Source organism: Podarcis gaigeae (genome assembly GCF_964106915.1).
Source record: "Podarcis gaigeae genome assembly, chromosome: 1".
Lineage (NCBI taxonomy): Eukaryota > Metazoa > Chordata > Lepidosauria > Squamata > Lacertidae > Podarcis > Podarcis gaigeae.
The window spans coordinates 127365212-127392526 of NC_139678.1; the positions used below are offsets into that span (position 1 = coordinate 127365212).

Sequence of the window (27315 nt, forward strand, 5' to 3'; positions counted from 1 at the left end):
ATATTTGAGGTCATTGGGAGAGTCAAAACGGCTTCAGGATTGCTCTATTGCTCATACTATTTCAGACCTATGTTTCATATATTTAGATATGTGTGCATTTATGAATATTTATTCCACATTTGAGACCTTAAAATTCTCGTAACACATGCGATGGAAAGTATGTGTGGTAAACTGGTCACACGTCTGCATATGTTCTTCGAATGCAATTGGGACGCTTTTCTGGACCTGGGGGTTAGAAGGAGCCTATCTGGCGTCTGAATTTAGCTCCCCACCACCAGAAACAGGCTTGTAATCTGCCAAGGGAGAAACAAATCTATACTTTTCTTATCTACAGATGTTAAAGCGCTTGCTTGTATACTTTTGACATGTCTCTGTTGCTGTGCTCGAGGTTCCCTCTGAGCAATGCTTTTTCATCTCGGCATGAGGGAGACCACTTTTGCAAACTCCCGCTGCCAGCGATACACAGAAACATTCCCGCAACGTACCGCACTCAGCACTGGTGCAGGCATCTTAGTATCATATCCCTTTGTGATAGCCTGGGAATCTGATTCAGAGGCTGAACCGGAGGGATCCCAGCCTGCACAGGAGTCCCCACCTCCAAGGCCGGCTGAACTGGGGCAGGGCCTTGATTCTGAAGTGCCTGCACCTGTGCCAGATCCTCAGGAGCAGGCACCAGGTGAATCCACTCTGGCTCCGGAGGTGATTGAGGACCCATTGCCTGCAGGTGCACCTCTCCCAGCCCTGTCAGGGGAAAGTGAGTCTCCCCCTGGGTCCAGTAACCCTCCAGCCTCTCCTGAGCTGCAGAGGCTCAGGGCAGAGAGGCGGAGGGAACTGATTTCTCCCAGGAGGAGTGCTCGCGTTAAGGCCAGGAGAGGCAGGTCACCTGGGGGCCGGGACCGCCCCTGGCCTCAGAGAAGATAAAGGCCAGTCAGCCCGGTCCCAGGTTGCGGGAGCACCCAGACCTGTTCTTCCAGAGTTCCCGTCCTTGCCCGGCTCCTCGCTTTGGACGCCGCTTCACCCTTGGAGGACAGTCTACAGTCCCTCGACCCAGGTCCCTGACCACGCCTCACGGTAACCTCCCCCCGGGACCAGCACACCCTTTGTGGTGGCATCGTGCATTGCCTTTTCTGACTGTTTATTATGTAATTTGCTGGGGAGAGGATACTGTTATGGTCTAAACCAGGGGTCCCCAAAGTAAGGCCTGCGGGCCGGATACGTTTATCCGGCCCGCGGCAACCGCCACCACCGCCCACTCTTACCGCGTTGTGCTGCACGGCTGCCCACTTCTGGGTTGGAGGAGCACCGGAAATAGCTTGTGCGCATGCGCAAGCATTGTGCGCATGTGCAAGCTTTATTTCCAGTGCACATCCAGGTTGGTGGAGGCTCGTGCACATGCACACAAGCTATTTCCGGTGCTCCTCCAACCCAGAAGTGTGCCGGAAATAGCGTGTGCGCACACATATAGGCACGCGCTCCCCCGCCCTCTGGCCCACCACGCGATCGGCACTGGAGACACCGGCCCGAGGCACGGTAAGTTTGCTGACCCCTCGTCTAAACCACTGAGCTTCCTGGGCTTGCCAATCAGAAGGTCGGCGGTTCGAATCCCCACGACAAGGTGAGCTCCCATTGCTCTGTCCCAGCTCCTGCCAGCACAGCAGTTCGAAAGCACACCAGTGCAAGTAGATAAATAGGTACCGCTGCGGTGGGAAGGTAAACGGCGTTTCCGTGCACTTTGGCTTCTGTCACGGTGTTCCGTTGTGCCAGAAGCGGTTTAGTCCTGCTGGCCACATGACCTGGAAAGCTGTCTGTGGACAAACGCCGGCTCCCTCGGCCTGAAAGCGAGATGAGTGTTGCACCCCATAGTCGCCTTTGACTGGACTTAACTGTCCAGGGGTCCTTTACCTTTACCTTTTACATAACTTGCCGGGGAGAAGATATGGCAACTCAGTGTCGGATTTACGTATAAGCTAAACAAGCTATAGCTTAGGAACCCACTCTCTTGGGGGGCCCCAAAAAATTTAAAGGAAAAAAACAGCTGAATTTACATTTCCAAAATGTAAGATAAAAAAACAATTACTTTGTTAAGGTATATATTTTGTTATGTGCAAATGGCTTTAGATACCTATTAGGCCCATAAATTACCATGTTGCATATATTCGACACAAAAAACAGGGACAATTTGTTGTTGACAAAGGACAGCTGGACATATAAAGGGCCCCATTAACTTCAGTAGCTTAGGGCTTCATCAAACCTAAATCCGGCCCTGCCTATCATGGTGATGTTTTTGATCAGTGGGGCTGATCTAGAAGCAAACAGTGTGCTTCCCTCGAAGATCTCTGAACCCAGGCAGGTACAGATAGCTTGGACCTAAGTCATATAGTTTTCTTAGCATGGATACTGGAGTGGCTTGCCAGTTCCTCCTCCAGGTGGATCACATTTGGTCAAAACTCTCCACTATGACCTGTTCATCTTGGGTGTCCTGCTCAGCATAGTTCATAGCTTTTCTGAGTTATTTAAGCCCCTTCACCACGGCAAGGCAGTGATCCATGAAGGGGTCCATGATCACTACAGATGGTGACAGCAGCCACGAAATTAAAAGACGCCTGCTTCTTGGGAGAAAAGCAATGGCAAACCTAGACAGCATCTTAAAAAGCAGAGACATCACCTTGCTGACAAAGGCCCATATAGTCAAAGCTATGGTTTTCCCAGTAGTGATGTATGGAAGTGACAGCTGGACCATTAAAAAGGCTGATCGCCAAAGAATTGATGCTTTTGAATTCTGGTGCTGGAGGAGACTCTTGAGAGTCCCATGGACTGCAAGAAGATCAAACCTATCCATTCTGAAGGAAATCAGCCCTGAGTGCTCACTGGAAGGACAGATCGTGAAGCTGAGGCTCCAGTACTTTGGCCACCTCATGAGAAGAGAAGACTCCCTGGAAAAGACCCTGGTGTTGGGAAAGATGGAGGGCACAGGGAGAAGGGGACGACAGAGGACGAGATGGTTGGACAGTGTTCTCGAAGCTACCAGCATGAGTTTGACCAAACTGCGGGAGGCAGTGGAAGACAGGAATGCCTGGCGTGCTCTGGTCCATGGGGTCACGAAGAGTCAGACACGACTAAACGACTAAACAACAACAACAACAAAGTCATATAGGGCTTTATTGATAACAGACAGCACTTTGAATGGCACTCTGTAGCCAGTACAGCCAGGGTTAACCAACCCTGGTCAACAATCTGGCTGCAGCTCTTTGAGCCAGTTGTGGTTTCTAAGCCCTTTTCAAAGGCAGCACCATGTTAACAGAAATCCAAACGGCTCTAATAACATGATCAAGTAAGCATGTAAGTCAGTAAATAGGACAGAACTGCTGAAGCCCATGGAACATTTTCAGGCATGATGAAATAGATATACAGAAATTATGTCTCAACGAGCCACGAGTGCGTCTTTGACGGTATTTATCATTCTAGGAAGCTGTCCAAGTCTTTGCTACACTGAAGAATGAGGGTTATGCCCCATGTGCAGATAAAAGGCTGGTATGTTCAAACAGGAGATAATTACGCGGCAATTTACATGCAGAGACAGACAAAGAAAAGCATATATGGAATAATCAACTTTGCAAAACATTATTAAAATGGCCAGAGATGTTTTATTATGAGGACATAACCTCAAATGTATATGGCGTGTTCTTCAGACCTTACTTTGTTGGCCACAATCCCAAAGCAATTTGATATTATGAATTATTTGGTTTATAAAAAAAAAACCCCGACTTCAATTAAATCAGCAAAGGTTGAAGCCTTAAGGTATGTCTCTGTTTCAGAAAATAGCTTCTCTGCATGGGGAGTTTAGCACTCTCCAGAAACCTACCAAACAAAGGCAGGGTGTGTCTGTCTACACTACAAATTAAACCCAAATGAAACAGCCTCAAACCTGTTTAATGGAAATGGATCTCTAGCAAGGGAAACTCAGGCAGTTCTTTGTAGGAGCCAATGATCTGTTCCACAAATTCCCGGCGTCTTCACAAAACTAAAGCTGCAAAATGGTCCTTTAGAGGGAAAGTTATGACAATGAAACCACTTCTTGGTTCCTTGTCTTGTATAGCAGTTGCACTAAATTCTATGAAATCTATATTATTGTCTTGTATTCTTACGGCTTACAGGGCTGATGGACGCCTGAATTGGAGAAAGTGTGTTGTTGATATGTCTGGTTAATTTTCTTAATCGCATGGTGTGAAAGCTGGTTTCGCATTTCCAGAATCAAGATCTGTCAGTCTGGAAAACTAAATTCCAAGTCTTGCTCTTCTAGTATAGATTCCCTCTTGCGGGCCAGGGGGGATTGTTATTATTATTTTACAATTTACAATTTATGAAATTTACAATTTATGGAAGAAAGAAAAAAAGAAAGAGAGAGAGAGAGAGAGAGAGAGAAGAAAAACTATTTGAGGTTTCAAAAAAAACCTTTCAAACATTCTCATTGTACGTTATCTGTTAAATACACTTTTACCGCACAGTTACTTATTTCTTCTATTTTTTATCATATTTCTATATAAATTGTCAGTTATCTTTATATACTACAAGGCTCAGTCTAGGTCTGCCAGGAGATTACCCTTTATACCATTGTTCTTAAAATATTCTTTAAGTATCCTCCATTCCTGGTGGACTTTTTGTTTTGTTTGCCTTCTAACTCTTCCCATCACCTTTGCTAGCTGAAAGTATTTTACCATTAATGTTTGCCAGTCTACTATATTAGGTGTTTTAGTATTTTTCCAAAAAAATACTAAAAAAATGATTTTCAAAAGCATTTTTAAAAAAGACCAGAAATATTTCTTTTAAGTATATTGTCAACTGAAAAGGGAAAATCGAAAAGACCATTGTTCATGTATGGGGTAACGGCAGCCAGAATTTTAGAGGCAAGAAATTGAAATGGGGGGGGGCATCTTTTTTTTTTTTTTTTTTAGGAAACTGGTTTATTTCTTAGGAACAGAGGAAGCTGCCTTACTCCAGGGAAGGGAGACAGCAGACCCAATCCATACATTCAGAGCAGATTTATCCCACCAAAGAATCCTTGGAACAGTATTGTGTGTGTGTGAATTGTAGCTCTGTGAGGGAGAAACTACAGATTCTCTGGGGGGGAATTTTGTGGCTTTGTTTTTCTTTGTTGTTTTTTTTTTAAAAAAAGATTTTTATTGATACAGCAAGAAAAAAAGAAAAAAACCACAAATACCAAATTACACACAGGAATAACCATAGACACATAATTTTCTTAGCAAACAATAAAACATATATTGGTCTTAATGCTAAAGACCCAACCTCCCGTCTATTCCATATTTCGATTTCGTATTACTTACTGCCAAGACGCACTTTTATCATAATTAAACTTTTTCTTAATATATCTAATCTACCTTGCAACTATTACTGACGTTCCTCGAATGCTGCAACAGAATTTAAACTACTATATTTATTTTTCAGATATTCTTTGAAAACCTCCCATTTTGAAACAAATTCCTGTTCTGATTTATTCTTTATTTTTTCTGATAGACCATCTCATTCGGCATATTCTGTCAGCTTTTGGATCCAATCTTGTATAGAGGGGATTTCATTACTCTTCGAACATTTTGCTGCAATCAGAACTCTTTTTTCGTGGCTTTGAAGATGCATTGAATGTGCTTTAAATCCACGGTGCAGATCTGCCCCCCCTCTAGCACAAGTGTTGTCTGGTCCTCTAGCGAAGAATGGTCTTCCCCATCACTTGCCGCCCCCTGATCATTTTAATGGGAGGTGCCAGGGCTTGAGTTCGAAAGCTGCCACATGCAAGGCACAAAGCCTGCCCTCTCCTCTCCTAGCAACCTTGCGGAAGACACATTTCATGCACTGCCCGTAAAATGTTGTCAACAAGATCAGAGCTGAAGGAGAAGGTCCTCAGGACTTTCCCCCAAAAGGCCTCACTTTGGAAAAGCGTGGCATCCTATGGGGATTCTGCTCTGGAGTAGAGAAAATGAGATTATCCACCCTTCCTTGCATTGGCCACTGCCACCAGATGTTTCTTTCATCGCTTCTCAATATGCCTCTTCCTTCCTTCATCTATCAGCAACCTCATTTGCTCATTTTCTTGTCACTGTCGGTTCTTACCCCAAGGAGAAAGTGTTATGCAATCATGAGATGAGCAGAATAAGGAAGGAGACAGTCTAGCGACTTGCGCTCAGGCGACTAGAAGCTGTCGGCTCCTAAATTCTAATCGGGCACCGATCTCCCCGGAGCCATGTCTTCTCGCCTCGCTAGGCTCACCTAGATAAGCTAAGTTTTGGGGTGGGGTGGTTTTCCTGCCCCCCCCTCCTGAACAATCCCTTGCCAAGGCAATAGGAAAACCCCTCCGAGTTAGAAGGAACATTTCTTTAATCAGGTGTCAGCCCTGATGGAAAGATGGAAAGGAAGAGTCGGCTGGAAAATTAAAAAGGGAACCGCCTTTTCTTTGGTGGGAGAGTAAAAGGACATGTTGTGAATTTCGAATCCAGGATTGGAGATGGCGGGAAATAAATTATTATTAATAATAACAATTAAAGTTTTAATCTGTAGACCTCAGGGCAGTCCAGAGCATAGAAATACAAGATAAAAACACAAAATATGTAATAAAAACAGGAACAGAACAAAACTTCTCTGTGGGTGTCGGGGAGGTTCACCCACCAAGGGCCACGCTGTTAATTATTATTATTATCATTATCATCATTTATTTATTTATACCCCGCCTATCTGGCTGGGTTTCCCCAGCCACTCTGGGTGGCTCCCAACAGAAGAAGAAGAAGAAGAAGAAGAAGAAGAAGAAGAAGAAGAAGAAGAAGAAGAAGAAGAAGAAGAAGAAGAGCAATAAAAGATCAAACATTAAAAACTTCCCTAAACAAGGCTGCCTTCAGATATCTTCTAATCTTCTAAAAGTCAGATAGTTGTTTATTTCCTTGACATCTGATGGGAGGGCGTTCCACAGGGCAGGCGCCACTACCGAGAAGGCCCTCTGCCTGGTTCCTTGTAACCTCACTTTTCACAATGAGGGAACCGCCAGAAGGCCCTCGGTGCTGGACCTCAGTGTCCTGGCTGAATGATGGGGATGGAGACGCTCCTTCAGGTCTACTGGGCCAAGGCCATTTAGGGCTTTCAAGGTCAGCACCATCACTTTGAATTGTGCTCGGAAATGTACTGGGAGCCAATGCAGATCTCTCAGGACCGGTGTTATGTGGTCCTGTATAATTAAATGTGGTTTCTCTTTTTCAAAGGAACCCCTGAAAAGGCAACAAGCAGGGGAGCTGCGAGGGAACCAGCACAGTACAGGAAATGAGCAAAGCACCAAGGGTAAATTTGCCAGGATTTTACCTGTGTTATAAGGGGGGGCTGCTCCTTTTCCCCTATGGGGTATCCAAGAGCCCATATGGAGTCCTTAAGTGGGTTCCCTATTGGTAGGAGAAAATAACAGAGGCCAGTAAGCCTGATCTTTATTTAAGGAACTGTTGCAGCAGGGTCCCCACTAACCACACGCAGGAGAGAGGAGAGAACCCAGAAAAATGGTGTGCGAGCCCTTATATAGACTTCTGAAATTGCCCACCCTGCAGCCCAAGACCACTACCCTTAAACATCATACATACATCACAGAAGGAGGCGGTCTACAGCAGAAATGCTGTCTGCCAGGATACCTGATAATGGTCACTGATTGCATTACCTGGGCAGCCTGGCCATTCTTTTGTGATGATCTGAATCCAGGTCATGGGCTCACCCTATTCATACACAAATACGCCCTTAAGACAGGAGTTGCAAGCAAAAGTCCATGGGAAGACTTTCCCCATTTCTTCCCTTCTTGCTGAGAAATATATTTAGGTCAATTTGGGAGAGTCATAATGGCCTTCCTGTACTATTTCAGACACATGGTTTTATATGTGTTTGCCTTTATGAACATTTATTTTGTATTTGAGACCTCAGAATTCTTATAACACCTGCTAGGGTTAATAATAATAATAATAATAATAATAATAATTTATTATTTATTCCCCACCCATCTGGCTGAGTTTCCCCAGCCACTCTTGGCAGCTCCCAATCGAGTATTAAAAACAATACAGCATTAAATATTAAAAACTTCCCTAAACAGGGCTGCCTTTGGATGTTTTTTAAAGATAGGATAGCTGCTTATTTCCTTCACATCTGAAGGGAGGGTGTTCCACTGGGTGGTCGCCACTACCGAGAAGGCCCTCTGTCTGGTTCCCTGTAACCTCACTTCTCACAATGAAGGAACCGCCAGAAGGCCCTCGGTGCTGGACGATGGGGGTGGAGATGCTCCTTCAGGTATACTGGACCAAGGCCGTTTAGGGCTTTAAAGGTCAGCACCAACACTTTGAATTGTGCTCGGAAACGTACTGGGAGCCAATGCAGATCTCTCAGGACCGGTGTTATGTGGTCCTGGCGGCCGCTCCCAGTCACCAGTCAAGCTGCCGCATTCTGGATTAATTGCAGTTTCTGGGTCACCTTCAAAGGTAGCCCCACGTAGAGCGCATTGCAGTAGTCCAAACGGGAGATAACTAGAGCATGCACCACTCTGGCGAGACAGTCCGCGGGGAGGTAGGGTCTCAGCCTGCGTACCAGATGGAGCTTGTAAACAGCTGCCCTGGACACAGAATGCTTCCTCTGAATAGCAAAAAAGGATGACTGACACCATTTTCCTGTGCTTCTGCATCAGGGGATGAGAGAGTTCTGGCTGAATCCAGAAAGGGGGACCAGAAAAGTCAAAATGGCCTCTGCGGGAACAGACATCTCGTGCAGCGTAAGGAGGAGGAGGGAGTCTCCAGGTTGCCACCGACAGACAGCAGAAAGGAGAAGGATGTTGGCAACTTCTTACAAGGTACTCCAGTTTCTACACACTTTAAGAGATAAAATACCTGCACCAAAGATGGGGAGAGGCGTATGGTTGGGATGACATTATAATGAGGTAGAAATGGAGCCACTGAGAAAACTGTCAACAGTTTATCCATTTATGTGAATAGAGGAATAAATTTAGCGGGATGTGTCGGGTTTAAAGAATTCCTTCTTCTCCCTTCTAGAAGTTACCTCAAGTGTCATCTGTTTTGTAAAAATTCATCACCCACACACCCCATCTAGCTTTCTAGTGTGGTTTGTCTGTACATAAAGGACTAAACTGCTTAATGTGTTTTGCTTAACTTTATGCACTTCTAACACATAAAGTTATTTTTTCTTTATGAAGACAGCTGTGGCTTTCCATGAAAACTAGTCACAGGCAAATAATTTTTTGACACTCAGTTGTCATGTTTATGACTGGTGTGAAGGTATTTCTCAGTCAGAAAGGTGTTCTCAACCCAGCCATTTGATGTTTGATATTTTAATTAGCCCTGTTGCCGATGTAAACTTGATAAAAGCTGAGTGTGTTGATCCTTCTGCCCTTCTGTGTCTCAGCTGGGTGAAATGAAAATACTGAGCAAAGTTCAATTGAGAGTTTTCTCTTCTTTGTCCGCTAATCAGGCCTTTATGCATGGAGAAATTGAATTTATTTGATTTGTCCATTCCTATTTGAGGCATCTTGGTTGGAATTCTATATTTCTCACTAGAGTGCAGAGGGTCTTTAATGAGCAAATTAATGCAGAGTCACAATGGCTTAGAGAGAAGTCTTTCTGTGTCTGCTCTTGCGGTGATTCTTTCACATCAGCTTAATAGTGTTTCTACAGGTCTGTAGGGACTGGCACTACAATGCTTGAATAATTTCCTTATTCTCCTTCCTGCAGTATAATGTTGTTCTTGTTTGCTAATGATCTTTTCAGAGCAGTGTCCTCTAGCTCTCTCAGAGGCCTTGCATTTTACAAAACCAGGATGAAAATTCAGGCTGGATCAAACAAATGCAGAGTTCGTGAAAGCAGTGGACCAGCTCTGCCTTACCTCTATTGCCACCTCTCTACACAACAACAACAACAACAACAAATTTATTTATATGCTACCCATCTGACTGTGTTGCCCCAGCCACTCCGATTATTAAACACACAATAAAAGATCAAACATTAAAAAACCTCCCAGTACTGTCTTCTAAAAGTCAGAGAGTCGTTTATTTCCTTGACATCTGATGGGAGGGCGTTCACAAGGCAGGCACCACTACCGAGAAGGCCCTGTAACCTCACTTCTCACAGGAAGGGAACTGCCAGAAAGCCCTCGGCGCTGGACCTCAGTGTCCAGGCTGAATGATTGGGGATGAGATGCTTCTTCAGTTTTGCAGGGCCAAAGCCTACTCTCTAGAGGCTAGTCTGCAGGCAAAGAGATCTTCCACTGATAAAGAATTTTTGTGCAAAAAGTGTCAACATGAGTGCATGTTTTGAACTGCTTTGCTCCTACCAGGTATATGCAACGCTGTCAACCAATGTGCATAGCTGTCAACCGTCCCTTATTTGGCGGGAAAGTCCCTTATCCCAGTGCCTTGTCCCGCTGCTGTCCTTTATTGATGTGGTCCCTTAAATTTCCCGGGTTTCAAAGGAAGCAGCTCCTCTCCCTCCCTCCCTGCCGGCCAGGGAGGAGGGAGGTTCCAACTGTGTTGCTTGGCTGCGTTGCTCACCCAATAAGGAGTCTAAGAATGACTGGGAGGTGGAGCTTGCATGCCTTGCATGCCAAATTGGCCGTGTTGCCTGGGGACTCGCCTTTGCTCAGCGCTTCCCAGCGGAGAGGTGACAGTGGTTTTCCTTGCTGCATCCCCTTTGTCGGGTTGCTGCGCTGTGGGAACCACCGCTTGAGGCTTCGTTTGGCTGCTGGCTGGGCTTTCTTCCTTTGGTTCAGAGGGGCTCAGAAGTCGAACATACCTGTGCTCTGAAAATCCCTTATTTTGGCTGCTGATCCCTTATTTCTGAGGCCCTTATTTTCAAATCTGTAAGTTGACAGCTATGAACGTGTACCAAGCAACAGCTCCTAGCAATGACTTCCCAGAACATGTACACATGGTGTAGTACATGCCCTTTGCTGCACATCCTGTGTTAAAAAGGCCCTTGATTCACACTGACCACCTAGGTAAAAATGCCGTTCCATCGTTTATTTTCAGTTTTGATTTGGGATCGTAAGAATGGCTACCCAAGGATCCTTCCCAAATTAAGACAGAGCGTGTCTCCCCGCCCTCCCTTCTTGCACAAAAAGAGATCCCAGCTAGCTTCAAGGAAGATGCTCAATTAAGGCCATGAGGATGCGCCTCTGGGTAATTACTTTGATCACAATTTGCTTGCCGGAAGTTTAAAGAGCCTGGGCAAGAGGGAAATCAAACAAATGCCGCTCTTGATGGTTTCCACTTTGAGGGCATGTTGAGGATGGAATTATCAGGAAAGTGTTTGGTAGAAGCAGTGCAAAGAACATGAGAGGCCACGCTGCTGTACAGAACAGTTGAAAAAAATATATATCTCCATGCCAACAAGACCTAGATTGCAGAGTCGAGGGCCATTAAAAGTTTCCTGTCTTCGCAAGGCTGGATGCAATTCAGCTTTCTCGGTCGCTTGTTATGATTTTAGCTAGGACAACAAAGGAAAAGCAAGCATATGATTTTGGTCTCTTTACATACCACCGGAGCCTTCTCAAAGAGCTGCATTTCAAAAAGCTCTTTGGGGGAAACCTATACCCCTTAAACTGCACTGGCGCTTAATTCAGATAGCCTCTCATGGCATTTCTGCTGTGGATTTGCAACTCAAGATGACCATGTTGTTGTTGTTTAGTCATTTAGTCGTGTCTGACTCCATGGACCAGAGCACGCCAGGCACTTCTGTCTTCCACTGCCTCCCGCAGTTTGGTCAAACTCATGCTGGTAGCTTCGAGAACACTGTCCAACCATCTCATCCTCTGTCATCCCCTTCTCCTTGTACCCTCAATTTTCCTCTCTTTTCCAGGGAGTCTTCTCTTCTCATGAGGTGGCCAAAGTACTGGAGCCTTAGCTTCAGGATCTGTCCTTCCAGTGAGCACTCAGGGCTGATTTCCTTCAGAATGGATCGGTTTGATCTTCTTGCTGTCCATGGGACTCTCAAGAGTCTCCTCCAGCACCATAATTCAAAAGCATCAATTCTTCGGCGATCAGCCTTCTTTATGGTCCAGCTCTCACTTCCATACATCACTACTGGGAAAACCATAGCTTTAACTATATGGACCTTTGTTGGCAAGGTGATACTTTGCTTTTTAAGATGCTGTCTAGGTTTGTCATTGCTTTTCTCCCAAGAAGCAGGTGTTTTTTAATTTTGTGGCTGCTGTCACCATCTGCAGTGATCATGGAGCCCAAGAAAGTAAAATCTCTCACTGCCTCCATTTCTTCCCCTTCTCTTTGCCAGGAGGTGATGGGACCAGTGGCCATGATCTTCGTTATTTTGATGTTGAGCTTCAAACCATATTTTGCGCTCTCCTCTTTCACCCTCATTAAAAGGTTCTTTAATTCCTCCTCACTTTCTGCCATCAAGGTTGTGTCATCGGCATATCTGAGGTTGTTGATATTTCTTCCAGCAATATTAAAGGTAAAGGTAAAGGTACCCCTGCCCGTACGGGCCAGTCTTGCCAGACTCTGGGGTTGTGCGCCCATCTCACTCAAGAGGCCAGGGGCCAGCGCTGTCTGGAGACACTTCCGGGTCACGTGGCCAGTGTGACATCGCTGCTCTGGCGAGCCAGAGCCGCACACGGAAACGCCGTTTTACCTTCCCGCTGGTAAGCGGTCCCTATTTATCTACTTGCACCTGGAGGTGCTTTCGAACTGCTAGGTTGGCAGGCGCTGGGACCGAGCAGCGGGAGCGCACCCCGCCACAGGGATTCGAACCGCCGACCTTTTGATCGGCAAGTCCTAGGCGCTGAGGCTTTAACCCACAGCGCCACCTGCGTCCCATACTCCAGCAATATTAGCCTCCCCTGAAAAGCTTTCTGATGTGATGTTAAGTGATTTGAAGGCTGTATGGCTATTTAATCTAGGACAGATGCTTCACACATCCTATTTATTATTTGTTGTGGTGGTCATCAAGGGGTGAATGTGTGCTTGTGAACTGTGAACCACCCAACCTTGTTCTGTGCAGCGTGGACAGCCTAATGCAATACACTACAACGATGGTTGGATTTCAACTCCCAGCATTCCTGGTTATTGGCCTTCCTCGCTGGGGATTGGTTTGAACCCAGGTCCCCTGTGCCCAGCTCTTTAGTATACACATCCACACGGTGATTTCTTACTTTGCTAATTCAGAACCAAGTTCAGGGACTATACCTAGAATATAGATTAAATACCTGCCATGAATCAACTCCTCCTTTCACAATTGCTCAGTGTATTTGATAAAGATTTTAGCCACCCCGCGGGCTCACAATTCCACCAAAAATCTGACATTATACAATTCACTCAAAAACGGTGCCAGACTGTTGCAAATTCTCCCCTGCAAGGTTTGGCGGTTGAAACAAAAGGGTTTGTATCATAGGTCAAAAAATCAGCCCTCAACACCTTAACCCGTGGAGAAACATTTTTGCGAAAAAAATCCCTAGCCCGCGGAGGTCACAATTCCACCAAAAATCTGATGTTATCCAATTCACTCAAAAACAGTGCCAAACTGTTGCAAATTCTCCCCTGCAAGGTTTGGCAGTGGAATCAGCACGTTTTATCATAGACCAAAAAAATCAGCCCTCGGCACCTTAATCCGCAGAAAAACAATTTTTTAAAAAATCCCTAACCCGCGGGGTCACAATTTCACCAAAAATCTGACTTGTGCGTTGATGTTTTTTTCAAAAAAATCCCTAAAGCATGGTTTGGGGAGTGGGGGACTGATAGAATTAAAAAGGAAAAGGAACAAATAAATAAATAAATTAGTCATAACCAGTCCAAAGCAATCTGAGGGAGAGTAGGGAGGCAGCAGAATGAAAGGAAACTGATTCCACTCTTCCAATCTGGGCTGTTGTCCAAGTCTATCGTCTGAAGTTTAATGACGCAGCAACTCCCAAATTGTTAAATTATTCCAATCCAAGCTGTTGCCCAAGCTTTTTGTTTCAGATTTAATAACATAGTAGCTTCCATATTGTTAAGTTGTTACTGTAAATTGTTGAGCACACTGTTTGCAATATTAAAATGTAAATGCCCTACCAGAGATACTACCTCTCCTCTAACACCCCATCCAACCCTAGGTATAGAACAGGGAAATTAAGATTCAAGTTTCCAGTGGCTGTAATTATTATCATTTATTATCATTTATCATCATTTATTATCATTTATTATTATTATTTATATACAGCCCATCTGGCTGGGTTTCCCCAGCTACTCTGGGCGGCTCCCAACGGAATATTAAAAACACGATAAAACATCAAACGTTAAAAGCTTCCCTAAACAGGGCTGCCTTCAGATGTCTTCTAAAAGTCAGATACAGTGGTACCTCGGATTACATATGCTAAAGGTTACATACGCTTCAGGTTACAGACTCCGCTAACCCAGAAATAGTGCTTCAGGTTAAGAACTTTGCTTCAGGATGAGAACAGAAATTGTGCTCCGGCAGCGCAGCAGCAGCAGGAGGCCCCATTAGCTAAAGTGGTGCTTCAGGTTAAGAACAGTTTCAGGTTAAGTACGGACCTCCGGAACGAATTAGGTACTAACCCGAGGTACCACTGTAGTTGTTTATTTCCTTGACATCTGATGGGAGGGCGTTCCACAGGGTGGGCACCACCACCGAGAAGGCCCTCTGCCTGGTTCCCTGTAATCTCACTTCTCGTAGTGAGGGAAGCGCCAGAAGGCCCTCGGAGCTGGACCTCATTGTCCGATGGTGGTGGAGACGCTCCTTCAGGTACACTGGGCCAAGTCAGAAATTAGTAGGAACATGACACTGCGCATTTTCGTAAGAGGCATTTTAGATGTGCCTAGAAGCCTCTCTGGGTGCCTTTGTGTGATATATTCACCTATATAAAAACGTAATGTGCATTCCTGCCAGTGTAGGTGTAATGGTTCTAGGGGTTGCTCGTGCGTAAGTTGCCGCCACTCCTGGCTAGGTTACCTGGTTGAACCCTTTCTGTCTGAACAGCCCTTCACTTCGTGGCTGTCTCAGTCGCTGGCAGAATCCGTCAGTGGGCGTTTCTTGAACTTCTTCCAGCAAAAAAGTTCTTTGACGCCAAGTCTCCTCCTACTCTCCCTGCGCATTAGTCTTCTGCGCAGGGAGGGTGTGGGCAGCGGAGGACCCGTGCTCTCCCCACTGGTCTCCGGTGAAGAGTCCTGGAGCCTCCTCTCCGATTCCCCCATCTGCCCCCCTTCTCCACTGGTGTTACGCTGATTTCCTTCCCCAGCAGATGGGCTGCCTCTCTCCCTGCTGGGACCCTCTCCGGCATCCCTCTGGAGCCTTCCCTCTGCCTCTAGCTCCGATGGCAGTTCCCTGACAGTAGGCTTTCATTTCACACTACTCCTGAGGAGTTCTTACTCAACCATCACTGAAAGCTCCCAAGGCAGTTTGCAACAACAAGAGGTGTGCGATTTGAAGGGAAACAAAGCCCAGCAAACCTCAGCGTGGTGTTGGTGGGAGAGAAGTCTGGCAAATACGGGCTTGATTCTGCTCTCCTTGCCGCCGTTCCTTACGGCTGTGTGGTCTTCTTTGATACCGCTTTTGCACCTGTGCAAAGCAGATGAAAGGAATTGCCCAGAGAGCAAATCAATTCTCAGATCAGCCTCATACATCAGGAATCAAAGGCTGAGCAGGCCGAGAACGGAATGGCGTGGATGGATTTGCCCAGGCGATTTGCAGGGGGTATAAACTGCCAAGGGAAGATCGTCTTATGTGGAGATTTTTGCTGCTTTCCCTGTGGTTAAGGCAATGTCAAGTTGATAACAGGGAAACCAGAACTGGGAAACCCCTAGGAAGTCCCTTCACCCGGACGGCATGTGCGGCGAGGAAAAGGTGTAGATAATCCAACCAATGGGAGTGTTTTCAAACGGGTATCTAGAAACAGCAGGATCTGGAATTCATCTAGATGGAGAGTCACATGTTGAGGACAAGAATGGTTGCCCCAGCCACTCTGGGTTGTTTCCAACATATATAAAAACATAATAAAACATTAAACATGAAAAAACTTCCATATACTGGGCTGTGTTCAGATATCTTCTAAAAGTTGTATAATATAGTTACTTATCTCCTTGGCTTGCGGGGGGGGAGTCACATGACTCCATACCCTCCAACATTTCTCTGGTAAAAATAGGGACGTTCTAAGGAAAAGCAGGGTTGCGGGTGGCACTGTGGGTTAAAGCAGAGAGCTTAGGACTTACCGATCAGAAGGTCAGCGGTTCGAATCCCCGCAACGGGGTGAGCTCCCGTTGTTCGGTCCCTGCTCCTGCCAACCAAGCAGTTCAAAAGCACGTCAAAGTGCATGTAGATAGTTAGGTACCACTCCAGCGGGAAGGTAAAGGGCGTTTCTGTGCGCTGCTCTGGTTCGCCAGAAGCGGCTTAGTCATGCTGGCCACATGACCCAGAAGCTGTATGCCAGCTCCCTCGGCCAATAAAGCAAGATGAGCGCCACAAACCCAGAGTCGGTCACGGCCTGACCTAATGGTCAGGGGTCCCTAAGAAAAAGCAGGGCTTTCCCTGATCAAATCATGAAACTGGTACAGCTTCTGTAAATCCGGGACTGTCCCTGGAAAATAGGGACACTTAGAGGGTCTGTCAAAATTGTTATCAAGTTTAATTGTATAGTCAAACTTATTTTGCCTCTCCTTAAGTTAGGCTATAAAGGTAAAGGTAAAGGGAACCCTGACCATTAGCTCCAGTCGTGACCGACTCTGGGGTTGCAGTGCTCATCTCGCTTTATTGTCCGAGGGAGCCGGCATACAGCTTCCGGGTCATGTGGCCAGCATGACTAAGCCACTTCTGGCGAACCAGAGCAGCGCACGGAAACGCCATTTACCTTCCCACCGGAGTGGTACCTATTTATCTACTTGCACTTTGACGTGCTTTCGAATGCTAGGTGGGCAGGAGCAGGGACTGAGCAACGGGAGCTCACCCCGTCGCGGGGATTCGAACCGCTGACCTTCTGATCGGCAAACCCTAGGCTCTGTGGTTTAACCCACAGCGCCACCCGCGCCCCAAGTTAGAGATATCTAATGTTTTGACCAAAACAGAAACGTCGTTCTACTTCTGCAATGTCATATTGAGGCACGTGGCAAAAGATTAGTAGGATTTTAAAATATTATATAATATGAGGCAACACCTTAAAATATATTGACATTGATTTCCAGTGTAATTGGACTGAGACCTCTGTATAATATGCGTCAGGCTATAGCGAAGCAGATTTCTCCTCCTGTGCACTAAAGAATACAGGGCTGGGGGGGGGGGAGCCAAGGGAGCTTCTTTCTCTTAATCTGTGATTCTCTGGCATTTGTTAGCTAAACCGCTTAACTCCCCCAGCTCTCCATTGCTCACACCGGGGAAGTTCATAAAGTACACCTTTCCGCACAGCATGGGTTTTATCTTCCAGTTGATTTCGGCTTCTGAACTCCTCCATACACACAGGCGCAGAAATCCTTGTGAGTAAGCCCGTAACAACTCGACACTTTCAGTTCTGAAAACTCCCTCCAGAGTTGTATCCAAAGAGCTCATTTTATGTTAGCTTTTTTCCCCCTCCCCCTTTCCCTTTTCTTCTTCTTTAGGAAGAAGCTCAGCAAAAGAAGCAGCGAGGGAGGGCGGAATCCCAAAGATCTTAAACTGGCTTTTCTAGTGCTATTGATGCAGAAATTTAAAGCTCACGCAAGCCCCATAGCTTGCTGTCTAAGGTTGCGGACGACCTTCTCCTGCTCCATTTTGGCCCAAAGGCAACGTAGCTGAGATTGCGTAGACTTTTAGCCAGGGCATTTTTTCAGCCGGAACTTGCCAGAACTCAGTTCCGGCATCTCTCACTGAGAGCCAGTGTGGTGTAGTGGTTAAGAGCGGTGGACTCGTAATCTGGTGAACGGGGTTCGCTTCCCTGCTCCTCCACATGCAGCTGCTGGGTGACCTTGGGCTAGTCACACTTCTCTGAAGTCTCTCAGCCCCACTCACCTCACAGAGTGTTTGTTGTGGGGGAGGAAGACTCCTTCGGGTAGTGATAAAGCGGGATATCAAATCCAAACTCTTCTCTTCTTCTTCTTCTCAGGTGGGCGCCATTGCCATTACAAGAGAACAAGGTTCGTGGCAACTCTATTTCTAGGAAAATAGCTCTGCTTTTAGCCAGCCAGGCTGGACCAGAAGTATCTATAGGGAGCTATAGCTCCCCCGCGCTGGCTGCCAGACACAAACTTCCCTGTAAACCACAGAGTAGCCTCTCTTCCCAAGATGGAGGTCTTCTTTCTTAAAAGGGGCGCGGGTGGTGCTGTGGTCTAAACCATTGAGCTGCTTGGGCTTGCCGATCAGAAGGTCAGTGGTTCGAATCCCTGTGACGGAGTGAGCTCCTGTTGCTTTGTCGCAGCGCCTGCCAGCCAAGCAGTTCGAAAGCACACCAGTGCAAGTAGATAAATAGGTACCACTGCGGCGGGACGTAAACAGCGTTTCCGTGCACTCTGGTTTCCCTCACGGTGTCCCGTTGCACCAGAAGTGGTTTAGTCCTGCTGGCCACATGACCCAGAAAGCTGTCTGCAGACAAACGCCAGCTCCCTTGGCCTGAAAGCGAGATGCATGCTGCAACCCACAGTCGCCTTTGACTGGACTTAACCGCCCAGGGGTCCTTTACCTTTACCTTTTTACCTTCTTTCTTAAAGCCACAGACAGGCTTCTGGCTTTGACACATGATTTCCAAGACAGAGAATGTGTGGAAATCGACTTAGCTTTTGTGAAAAAAACACTAACACGATAGATGAAACCTAAAGCATCTCACTTCAACTCTTCCTTAAAACAGTGACAATCTGCGTGTTGCGAGGTTGTACTTTGGGTGCAAATTGAGTTTCAGACCAATGTAATAAGTTGCTCTTGGGAGAAAAGCAATGACAAACCTAGACAGCATCTTAAAAGGCAGAGACATCACCTTGCCAACAAAGGTCCATATAGTAAAAGCTATGGTTTTCCCAGTAGTGATGTATGGAAGTGAGAGCTGGACCACAAAGAAGGCTGATTGCCGAAGAATTGATGCTTTTGAATTATGGTGCTGGAGGAGACTCTTGAGAGTCCCATGGACTGCAAGAAGAACACACCGATCCATTCTGAAGGAAATCAGCCCTGAGTGCTCACTGGAAGGACAGATCCTGAAGCTGAGGCTCCAGTACTTTGGCCACCTCATGAGAAGAGAAGACTCCCTGGAAAAGACCCTGATGTTGGGAAAGATGGAGGGCACAAGGAGAAGGGGACGACAGAGGATGAGATGCTTGGATAGTGTTCTTGAAGCTACAAACATGAGTTTGACCAAACTGCGGGAGGCAGTGGAAGACAGGAGAACCTGGCATTCTCTGGTCCATGGGGTCATGAAGAGTTGGTCACGACTAAATGACTAAACAACAAAATAAGTTGCTCCCACTCCCAGCCACAAAAAACCCAGAAGTGTAGCTAGCTATGATTTGGTACTTAGTGGGTGGGCAAAACATGCTGAGAAGATGTGTGAGGAGAAGTGTGAAAAAAGCCAAGTATCAGGATGTTATAAAGGGGCCAACTTCCTTGCTTTGATTTACAAGGGCCTCATCTCCAACTTCCCTGGGGATAATCAGCAGCAGAGATGGATTTGTTTATGGGCAACACACATGCATGGCACAGATGATGGAATATTACCCTTTACAGGATGTGAGATGAATATGAGCGATACAATTACTTGCCCTTTGGACACTGAGTAGACAGAAGCCTGAGCTGCTCTCAGGACTTCAGTTTGATCTCATTTGTAGCCATTCATAGAAGGCTTTGGTGCTGGGGTGTGTGACGTCTCAAGGCTAATTCTTAAACTACAACCCCTCTCAGACTGTTGCTTTTCTCAGGCAGAATTTAGTCACATATCGGCAAATACAAGACAACCCAATTTTACCCCCACCCCATTCTGATCTGCTTGCACAAAGCTTGCATGTAGTTAGACCTGGTCTTCTAAACTGCTGCTATATAGGAGGAATTCAGTCATATCCCATCAAATTCAGGTTGTGCAGTTATAGTCAATGTTCCTAGGGGAGGAGGAGTCTTGCACAAACCTGTCTCCCTTTCCAATCTTCAAGTTTCTTCACCGCCACCCTTGCTCCTTTGCTTCCATCCAGGGCATTCCTGCAATAGCACTATTTCTTATCTGGGCAGACAGCAAAGCAATGATGATACCCAGCTCTACCTCTCTTTCAAATCAGAACCAGTGAAGGCGGTGAAGGTCCTGTGTGAGTGTCTGGAGGTGGTTGGAGGATGGATGGCGGTTAACAGATTGAGGTTGAATCCTGACAAGACAGAAGTACTGTTTTTGGGGGACAGTAGGCAGGCAGGTGTGGAGGACTCCCTGGTCCTGAATAGGGTAACTGTGCCCCTGAAGGACCAGGTGCGCAGCCTGGGAGTCATTTTGGACTCGCAGCTGTCCATGGAGGCACAGGTCAATTCTGTGTTCAGGGCAGCTGTTTACCAGCTCCATCTGGTACGCAGGCTGAGACCCTACCTGCCCACGGACTGTCTCACCAGAGTGGTGCATGCTCTAGTTATCTCCCGCTTGGACTACTGCAATGCACTCTGTGTGGGGCTACTTTTGAAGGTGACCCAGAAACTACAACTAATCCAGAATGCGGCAGCTAGGCTGGTGACTGGGAGCGGCCACCGGTCGTAACACCGGTCTTGAAAGATCTACATTGACTCCCAGTACTTTTCCCGAGCACATTTCAAAGTGTTGGTGCTGATCTTTAAAGCCCTAAAGAGCTTCGGTCCAGTATACCTGAAGGAGCGTCTCCACCCCCATCGGACACTGAGGTCCAGCTCCGAGGGCCTTCTGGCTCTTCCCTAACTACGAGAAGTGAGGTTACAGGGAACCAGACAGAGGGCCTTCTCGGTGGTGGTGCCCACCCTGTGGAACACCCTCCCATCAGTTGTCAAGGAAATAAGCAGCTATCTGACTTTTAGAAGACACCTGAAGGCAGCCCTGTTTAGGGAAGCTTTTAATGTTTAACAAACCACTGTATTTTAATATTTTGTTGGAAGCCACCCAGAGTGGCTGAGGAAAGCCAGCCAGATGGGTGGGGTATAAATAATAAATTATTATTATTATTATTATTATTATTATTATTATTATTATTATTATTATATCCTTCTTGGCCACGTACCCAACAGCAAGATGGTCTTCAGTTTACAATGCCCAGTTGTGCAAAGCTAGGAAGCTGCCACATTCTGATTCAGGTCATTAGTTTAGTATTCGGTCTGCACCGAATAAGCTGTGGGTTAAACCACAGAGCCTAGTATTTGCCAATCAGAAGGTCAGCGGTTCGAATCCCCGTGGCGTGGTGAGCTCCCGTTGCTCGGTCCCTGCTCCTGCCAACCTAGCAGTTCGAAAGCACAGCAAAGTGCAAGTAGATAAATAGGTACCGCTCCAGCAGGAAGGTAAACGGCGTTTCCGTGCGCTGCTCTGGTTTCGCCAGAAGCGGCTTAGTCATGCTGGCCACATGACCCGGAAGCTGTACGCCGACTCCCTCAGCCAATAAAGTGAGATGAGCGCCGCAACCCCAGAGTTGGTCACAACTGGACCTAATGGTCAGGGGCTCCCTTTACCTTTACCTAACTCCAGAGCACCATTGTCTTTAAGGCCAATAATATAAATGACATGTATATGTCACTTAAAAGTATTTCCTCACCAACCCAGTCACCACCTGCCGATCCCTAAATGGTGTGTTGTTTTCCTTGGCAATCGCTTGTTTTTGGAAGAGCTGTTTGTTTTTACAAATAATAATGATGATCTCTTTGAAGACCACACACACCTAGGAGGTATGAAAGAGAGAAGCTGCAATCTTGCGCACCAAGGGGTGGGGAACTAGACCTGCCCACCTGTCAACCTCCCGATGTCGCAATGGCATCAGGTGACCTGTTTTGATGTACAGTGGTACCTCAGGTTACATACGCTTCAGGTTACAGACTCCGCTAACCCAGAAATAGCGCTTCAGGTTAAGAACTTTGCTTCAGGATGAGAACAGAAATCATGCTCCGGCAGTGCGGCGGCAGCAGGAGGCCCCATTAATTAAAGTGGTGCTTCAAGTTAAGAACAGTTTCCGGTTAAGTATGGACCTCCGGAACGAATTAAATTCTTAATCCGAGGTACCACTGTACTGCTTTGTGCATGCCAGCAAAGTGCTTTCCTGGAGGACTTTTCAGGTGCTGCTAAGCAGTTGGCTGATGGTGCCTGCAAGCCCCTTTTGGCCCAGCCAGTCCCAGACCATATATCTATAACTTATTTAGGGGTCTATGGGGTGTTAGGGGAGGGGCAGTACCTCTCATGGGAGACATGTTGTGCTCCTTCTGGGATGGTTTGTCCACCTTTGCCCTGCATTAAGCTCTCACCTGGACCCCTGACCATTAGGTCCAGTCGTGGCTGACTCTGGGGTTGCGGCGCTCATCTCGCTTTACTGGCCGAGGGAGCCGGCGTACAGCTTCCGGGTCATGTGGCCAGCAGGACTAAGCCGCTTCTGGCGAACCAGAGCAGCGCATGGAAACGCTGTTTACCTTACCACTGGAGCAGTACCTATTTATCTACTTGCACTTTGACGTGCTTTCGAACTGCTAGGTTGGCAGGAGCAGGGACCGAGCAACGGGAGCTCACCCCGTCACAGGGATTCGAACTGCCGACCTTCTGATCGGCAAGTCCTAGGCTCTGTGGTTTAACCCACAGCGCCACCCTCATCCCTTCTCTGGTTATAGGGCGATAGGGCAGTATATAAATTCAATAAATAATAATGGTGATGAAGATGGGTTGTGATGTGCAGAACTCCCATATGTACTTTTGCATAGCTTTTTCTGCATGTGGTACTTGGTGGATGGGGAAAAGAAGGGACCAGTAAGAAACAGATGGCCTGGAAATATCATTCTTGGTGTTTGCTTAAATCTAAAAGAAAAGCCAGCATAAATCAGAGTGGTGGTACTTGGCTCTTAGCACCGTTGTGGGGTTTTCTTGCAAATTTTTGGAGCAAGTGCCCCCTCTATTGGCATCACAACATCCTCTGAAACCAGGTTTTCTAATCTGATTGAAGCTGGTTTGTAGGTGAAGTATTTACCAAGAAACTACAGGAACACTATGGACTATGGCTAATGCCATGTGAATTATTTTTTTTTAAGTTGTGCGTCATTGTTTCTCAATTTGATCCTTTTACATGGTTTTGTATGTATTGTGGTATTTTATGCATTGTGACTGGCAGTTATTTATATGGAACGTAGTTTAGTAATCATTTATCGTAATTGTTAAGAGTGAATTTCTTTTTATTTTTTGCTGGTATTTTGAGAGTTAATTTTATTGTGTACTATAATGTTGTAACAGATACTGTAATTGAATATGACTTTATTTGATGCAAGTCGTTCCGTTCTAAAGTTATGTTTCATTACGACTTTTTGTATTGCATCAGATTATTATATGGTGTGCGTTCTTTGTTGTATATTTTCTTGCTGCAAACTGCCTTGTGTATCGTAATATAGAAAGGCATTATGCAAATTAAGAGTGAAATGAAATGTGGCTTCGAAAACCAGCAGTGGGAGCACATTGGAAGCAGAGCAAACCGCAATGCAAACATGTTGTTGTTGTTGTTGTTTAGTCGTTTAGTCATGTCCGCCTCTTCGTGACCCCCTGGACCAGAGTACGCCAGGCACTCCTGTCTTCCACTGCCTCCCGCAGTTTGGTCAGACTCATGCTGGTAGCTTCGAGAACACTGTCCACCATCTCGTCCTCTGTTGTCCCCTTCTCCTTGTGCCCTCCATCTTCCCCAGCATCAGGGTCTTTTCCAGGGAGTCTTCTCTTCTCATGAGGTGGCCAAAGTATTGGAGCCTCAGCTTCAGGATCTGTGCTTCCAGTGAGCACTCAGGGCTGATTTCCTTCAGAATGGATAGGGTTGATCTTCTTGCAGTCCATGGGACTCTCAAGAGTCTCCTCCAGCATCATAATTCAAAAGCATCAATTCTTCGGCAATCAGCCTTCTTTATGGTCCAGCTCTCACTTCCATACATCACTACTGGATCACTAATGCAAACATCACTAATGCAAACATACTCTCACTGAACCCAGTGAGACTTAGGGCTTATCCTAAGCCTCTGCTCTTTCCAGGTACAGTCTGCACTTTATAACTTCATGTCTGAGTGCCTCCCCTCCTCCTCCTCCTCCTCCTCCTCCTCCTCCTCCTCCTCCTCCTCCTCCTTCTTCTTCTTCTTCTTCTTCTTCTTCTTCTTCTTCTTCTTCTTCTTCATTTTTTTGCTCTGGAGCTTCCCCTGCAGAAACCTGCTCTTCAAAGTTTAGTTGGAGCAAATGCAAGCCATAGGTAAAGGTAAAGGGACCCCTGACCATTAGGTCCAGTTGTGACCGACTCTGGGGTTGCGGCGCTCATCTCGCTTTATTGGCCGAGGGAGCCGGCGTACAGCTTCTGGGTCATGTGGCCAGCATGACTAAGCCGCTTCTGGCGAACCAGAAAAGCGCACGGAAAAGCCATTTACCTTCCCGCCGGAGTGGTACCTATTTATCTACTTGCACTTTGACGTGCTTTCGAACTGCTAGGTTGGCAGAGCAGGGACTGAGCAATGGGAGCTCATCCCGTCGCGGGGATTCGAACTGCCGACCTTCTGATCAGCAAGTCCTAGGCTCTGTGGTTTAACCCACAGTGCCACCCTTTAATGCAAGCCATAGAAAACTGAAATTGATGTTTGCCCTGGTTGAGTGCTAAAAAGCGGGTTTTTGCAGGGAAAGCGAAACAAGAACACTGACACAAGTTTGGATCTGTTCCTGGAAATAGCGGGCAAATGCTAGATGTGGACAAACCCTGCCTCCAAACAGACGTGTATAGGATCGTGCTGTTCATCTCACAGTCTTTGTAAAGCCCATCTTTCTTCATTCTTTTGGGTTGTTGCTCTCACTATACGTGCCTGATTAGATATTAGTTTGGGCTGCAGTTAGCATTTGCAATAAACACTCTATTTCTTTGCATGTTTGTGAGTCAAGAGCTCGCTCATCTCAGTGGCATTTGACTCTGTGGCCTTTGGTGCTCCAGAATGTACTTTGGAAACTACTGCAAGAAAGATCTATGCGCAGTGTCTGTTTTACTCACCTTCTGCATCAGAGCTTTCCAAACTGTGTGTCGCAACATGTTAGTGTGTCGGCTGCTGTGTGTTTAGGTGTTGTGTTAATGCTCCCTGCCCTCCTCCCACAGGGCTGGAAAGGGGTTAGTTTAACCTCCAGTTTGCTAGTAAAACTGAATTACCGTGTCTCAAAATGATGCATGTCCAAAAAGTGTGTCACCAACGTGAAAAGTTTGGAAAGCTCTGTTCTACATCATTTCAGTTACATTCTGCATCATGTATAGGTAGGAACAGGGTCAAATACCACCAGTATATGAAACATCTGAACTAAGTAGTGATGGTGGATGTTCAGTGGGATCAGTAAAATAAACTACAAAAAAACCCCAAATCCCAGGTTGGAATCCCCTCCAAACCAGTGCCAAACTTTTGCAGTACTTCTGTGTTTTGCAGCGAAGACCCCCACATTTTGCAGCACCCCACAAACTGAGCAATTGATAGATCAACCCCGGAGATCCCACATTTTGGGGTTTGTAGTTAATGTTAAGTACTGTTATAAGTACTTTTCCAACACATGAAAGAAACAGGACACGAAATTAATTTTGCAGATTCCAAATTGCTCTTTAACACGGAACATCACCACAAGAGAATAATCATGGAAGCCATCGAGATAGAGAAACACCCTCACAACATGAACAAGCGTGACGACACATCCCGCTTGCCAGACATCTGGAAATTAGCCCTCCCCACAAAAACTGACACCAGATCCAGAGGCACACAGAACGCCAACACCAATCAACCACACCAGACCCAAACCCAGACCCTCTCCACAGATGAATTACTGACACCATCCAGTAGCCAATCCATGGTGGCACCTCCGGATGCTGCACCCCCCTGCAATCCCTACACAGATCTGGCTGACACAAGCCACAAAACCACAGCTCGCCCCTATACACGAAGCCAAGCCAAAGCACAACTAAGTGCAATACAGCCATCTTCTCAGGAAAACTCTTCACAAAGTTCAAGAGGTCAAGACACAAAGACTTTAGCAACTAATCCACACCTAATGACCCACCTAAGTGGTACTCAGGATATCACTCAAGAAATCACTCAAGGTATCTCTCAAGTAATTAAGGAACAAAAGAAGAAAAGGCACACTAGCCTGGGAACTTCCTCTCTGCCCAGAACATTGGAGGCTAGACACCACACCCCCTCTACAGTATTTATAGGAACTCAAACATTGAGATCCCGCTCTGTTCCAGTAACAAGAAACCGAAAGCACCAGCCTGAAGATGACGAGTGAGACCTCGTCGAAACGTCGCCTAGACACCCCAACTTTTACACGGGAAGACACCCGAGGACACCAAAACCTGCATATATATATATATATATATATATTCATAAATGTACCAAGCAAACACATACAAATATGTAAACCACATGTCTGGAACCCACAGAAAACTCCTGAAACCATTTTCTATCTCCCAAAATGACCTCAAATATTTCTCTGCAAGGTCGAAGGAAATGGGAAATCTCCCCATTGTCTCTTTCACAAATCCTGTCTTAAGGGCACATTTAAGATATGAATAGGGTGTGAGCCTGTGACCTATGACCTGGATTCAGGAACTGAGTAACAAAAGAGTGGCCAGGATGCCCAGGTAATATCAATCGAGCAACCTAGCAGACAAGAGACAAAAACAACGCACTCAGATTTCTGTTGTAGTCCGCCACTTCTGTGATGTATGTATGATGTTTCTGGGGGTGGTCTTGGACTCCAGGGCGGGGAATTTAAAATGTCTATATTAGGGCTTGCACACGTTTGTCCTGGGTCCCACTCCCACTCCTGTGTGTGTGTGGGAGCACCTTGTTGCAACAGCTTTAAGAAAGATCAGGATTATAGGCACTTTGCTTTTGAATATCCTGGTCTGGTCTCTGTTCCTTTCCCGACAGCTTTGAGCCTTAAAAGGTACGCTCTCTCCGAAGGTCCCGTCTTCCTTAAGAAGCTGAATCCCTTGAAGGGACCCCATTTTCATTCTTATTTCAGTACGAACCCTGTGTCTGACGTAGCGATTGCTCAGTTTGTGGGGCGCTTCAAAATGCTGCAAAATAAAAACCCTGCAAAACCTTGGCACATGTTTGCAGAGGATCCCAAAGTTTGGGGTTCGTAGTTAATGCTCCCCAG

General features: G+C 46.3%; 1 protein-coding gene and 1 long non-coding RNA gene across 2 annotated transcripts in view; one reads left to right on the plus strand and one right to left on the minus strand.

Moving 5' to 3' along the window:
- Positions 1-27315, minus strand: part of LOC310833764 — a 334495-nt gene that overhangs the window by 97513 nt on the left and 209667 nt on the right. The gene's annotated exons all lie outside the window — the stretch shown is intronic.
- Positions 1-27315, plus strand: part of KIAA2012 — a 91886-nt gene that overhangs the window by 41982 nt on the left and 22589 nt on the right. Inside the window, exons 12-13 of the mRNA XM_083754482.1 lie at positions 7260-7335; positions 8708-8869. Coding sequence (XP_083610608.1) covers positions 7260-7335; positions 8708-8869 — 238 coding nt within the window. The remainder of the gene's footprint in view (positions 1-7259; positions 7336-8707; positions 8870-27315) is intronic.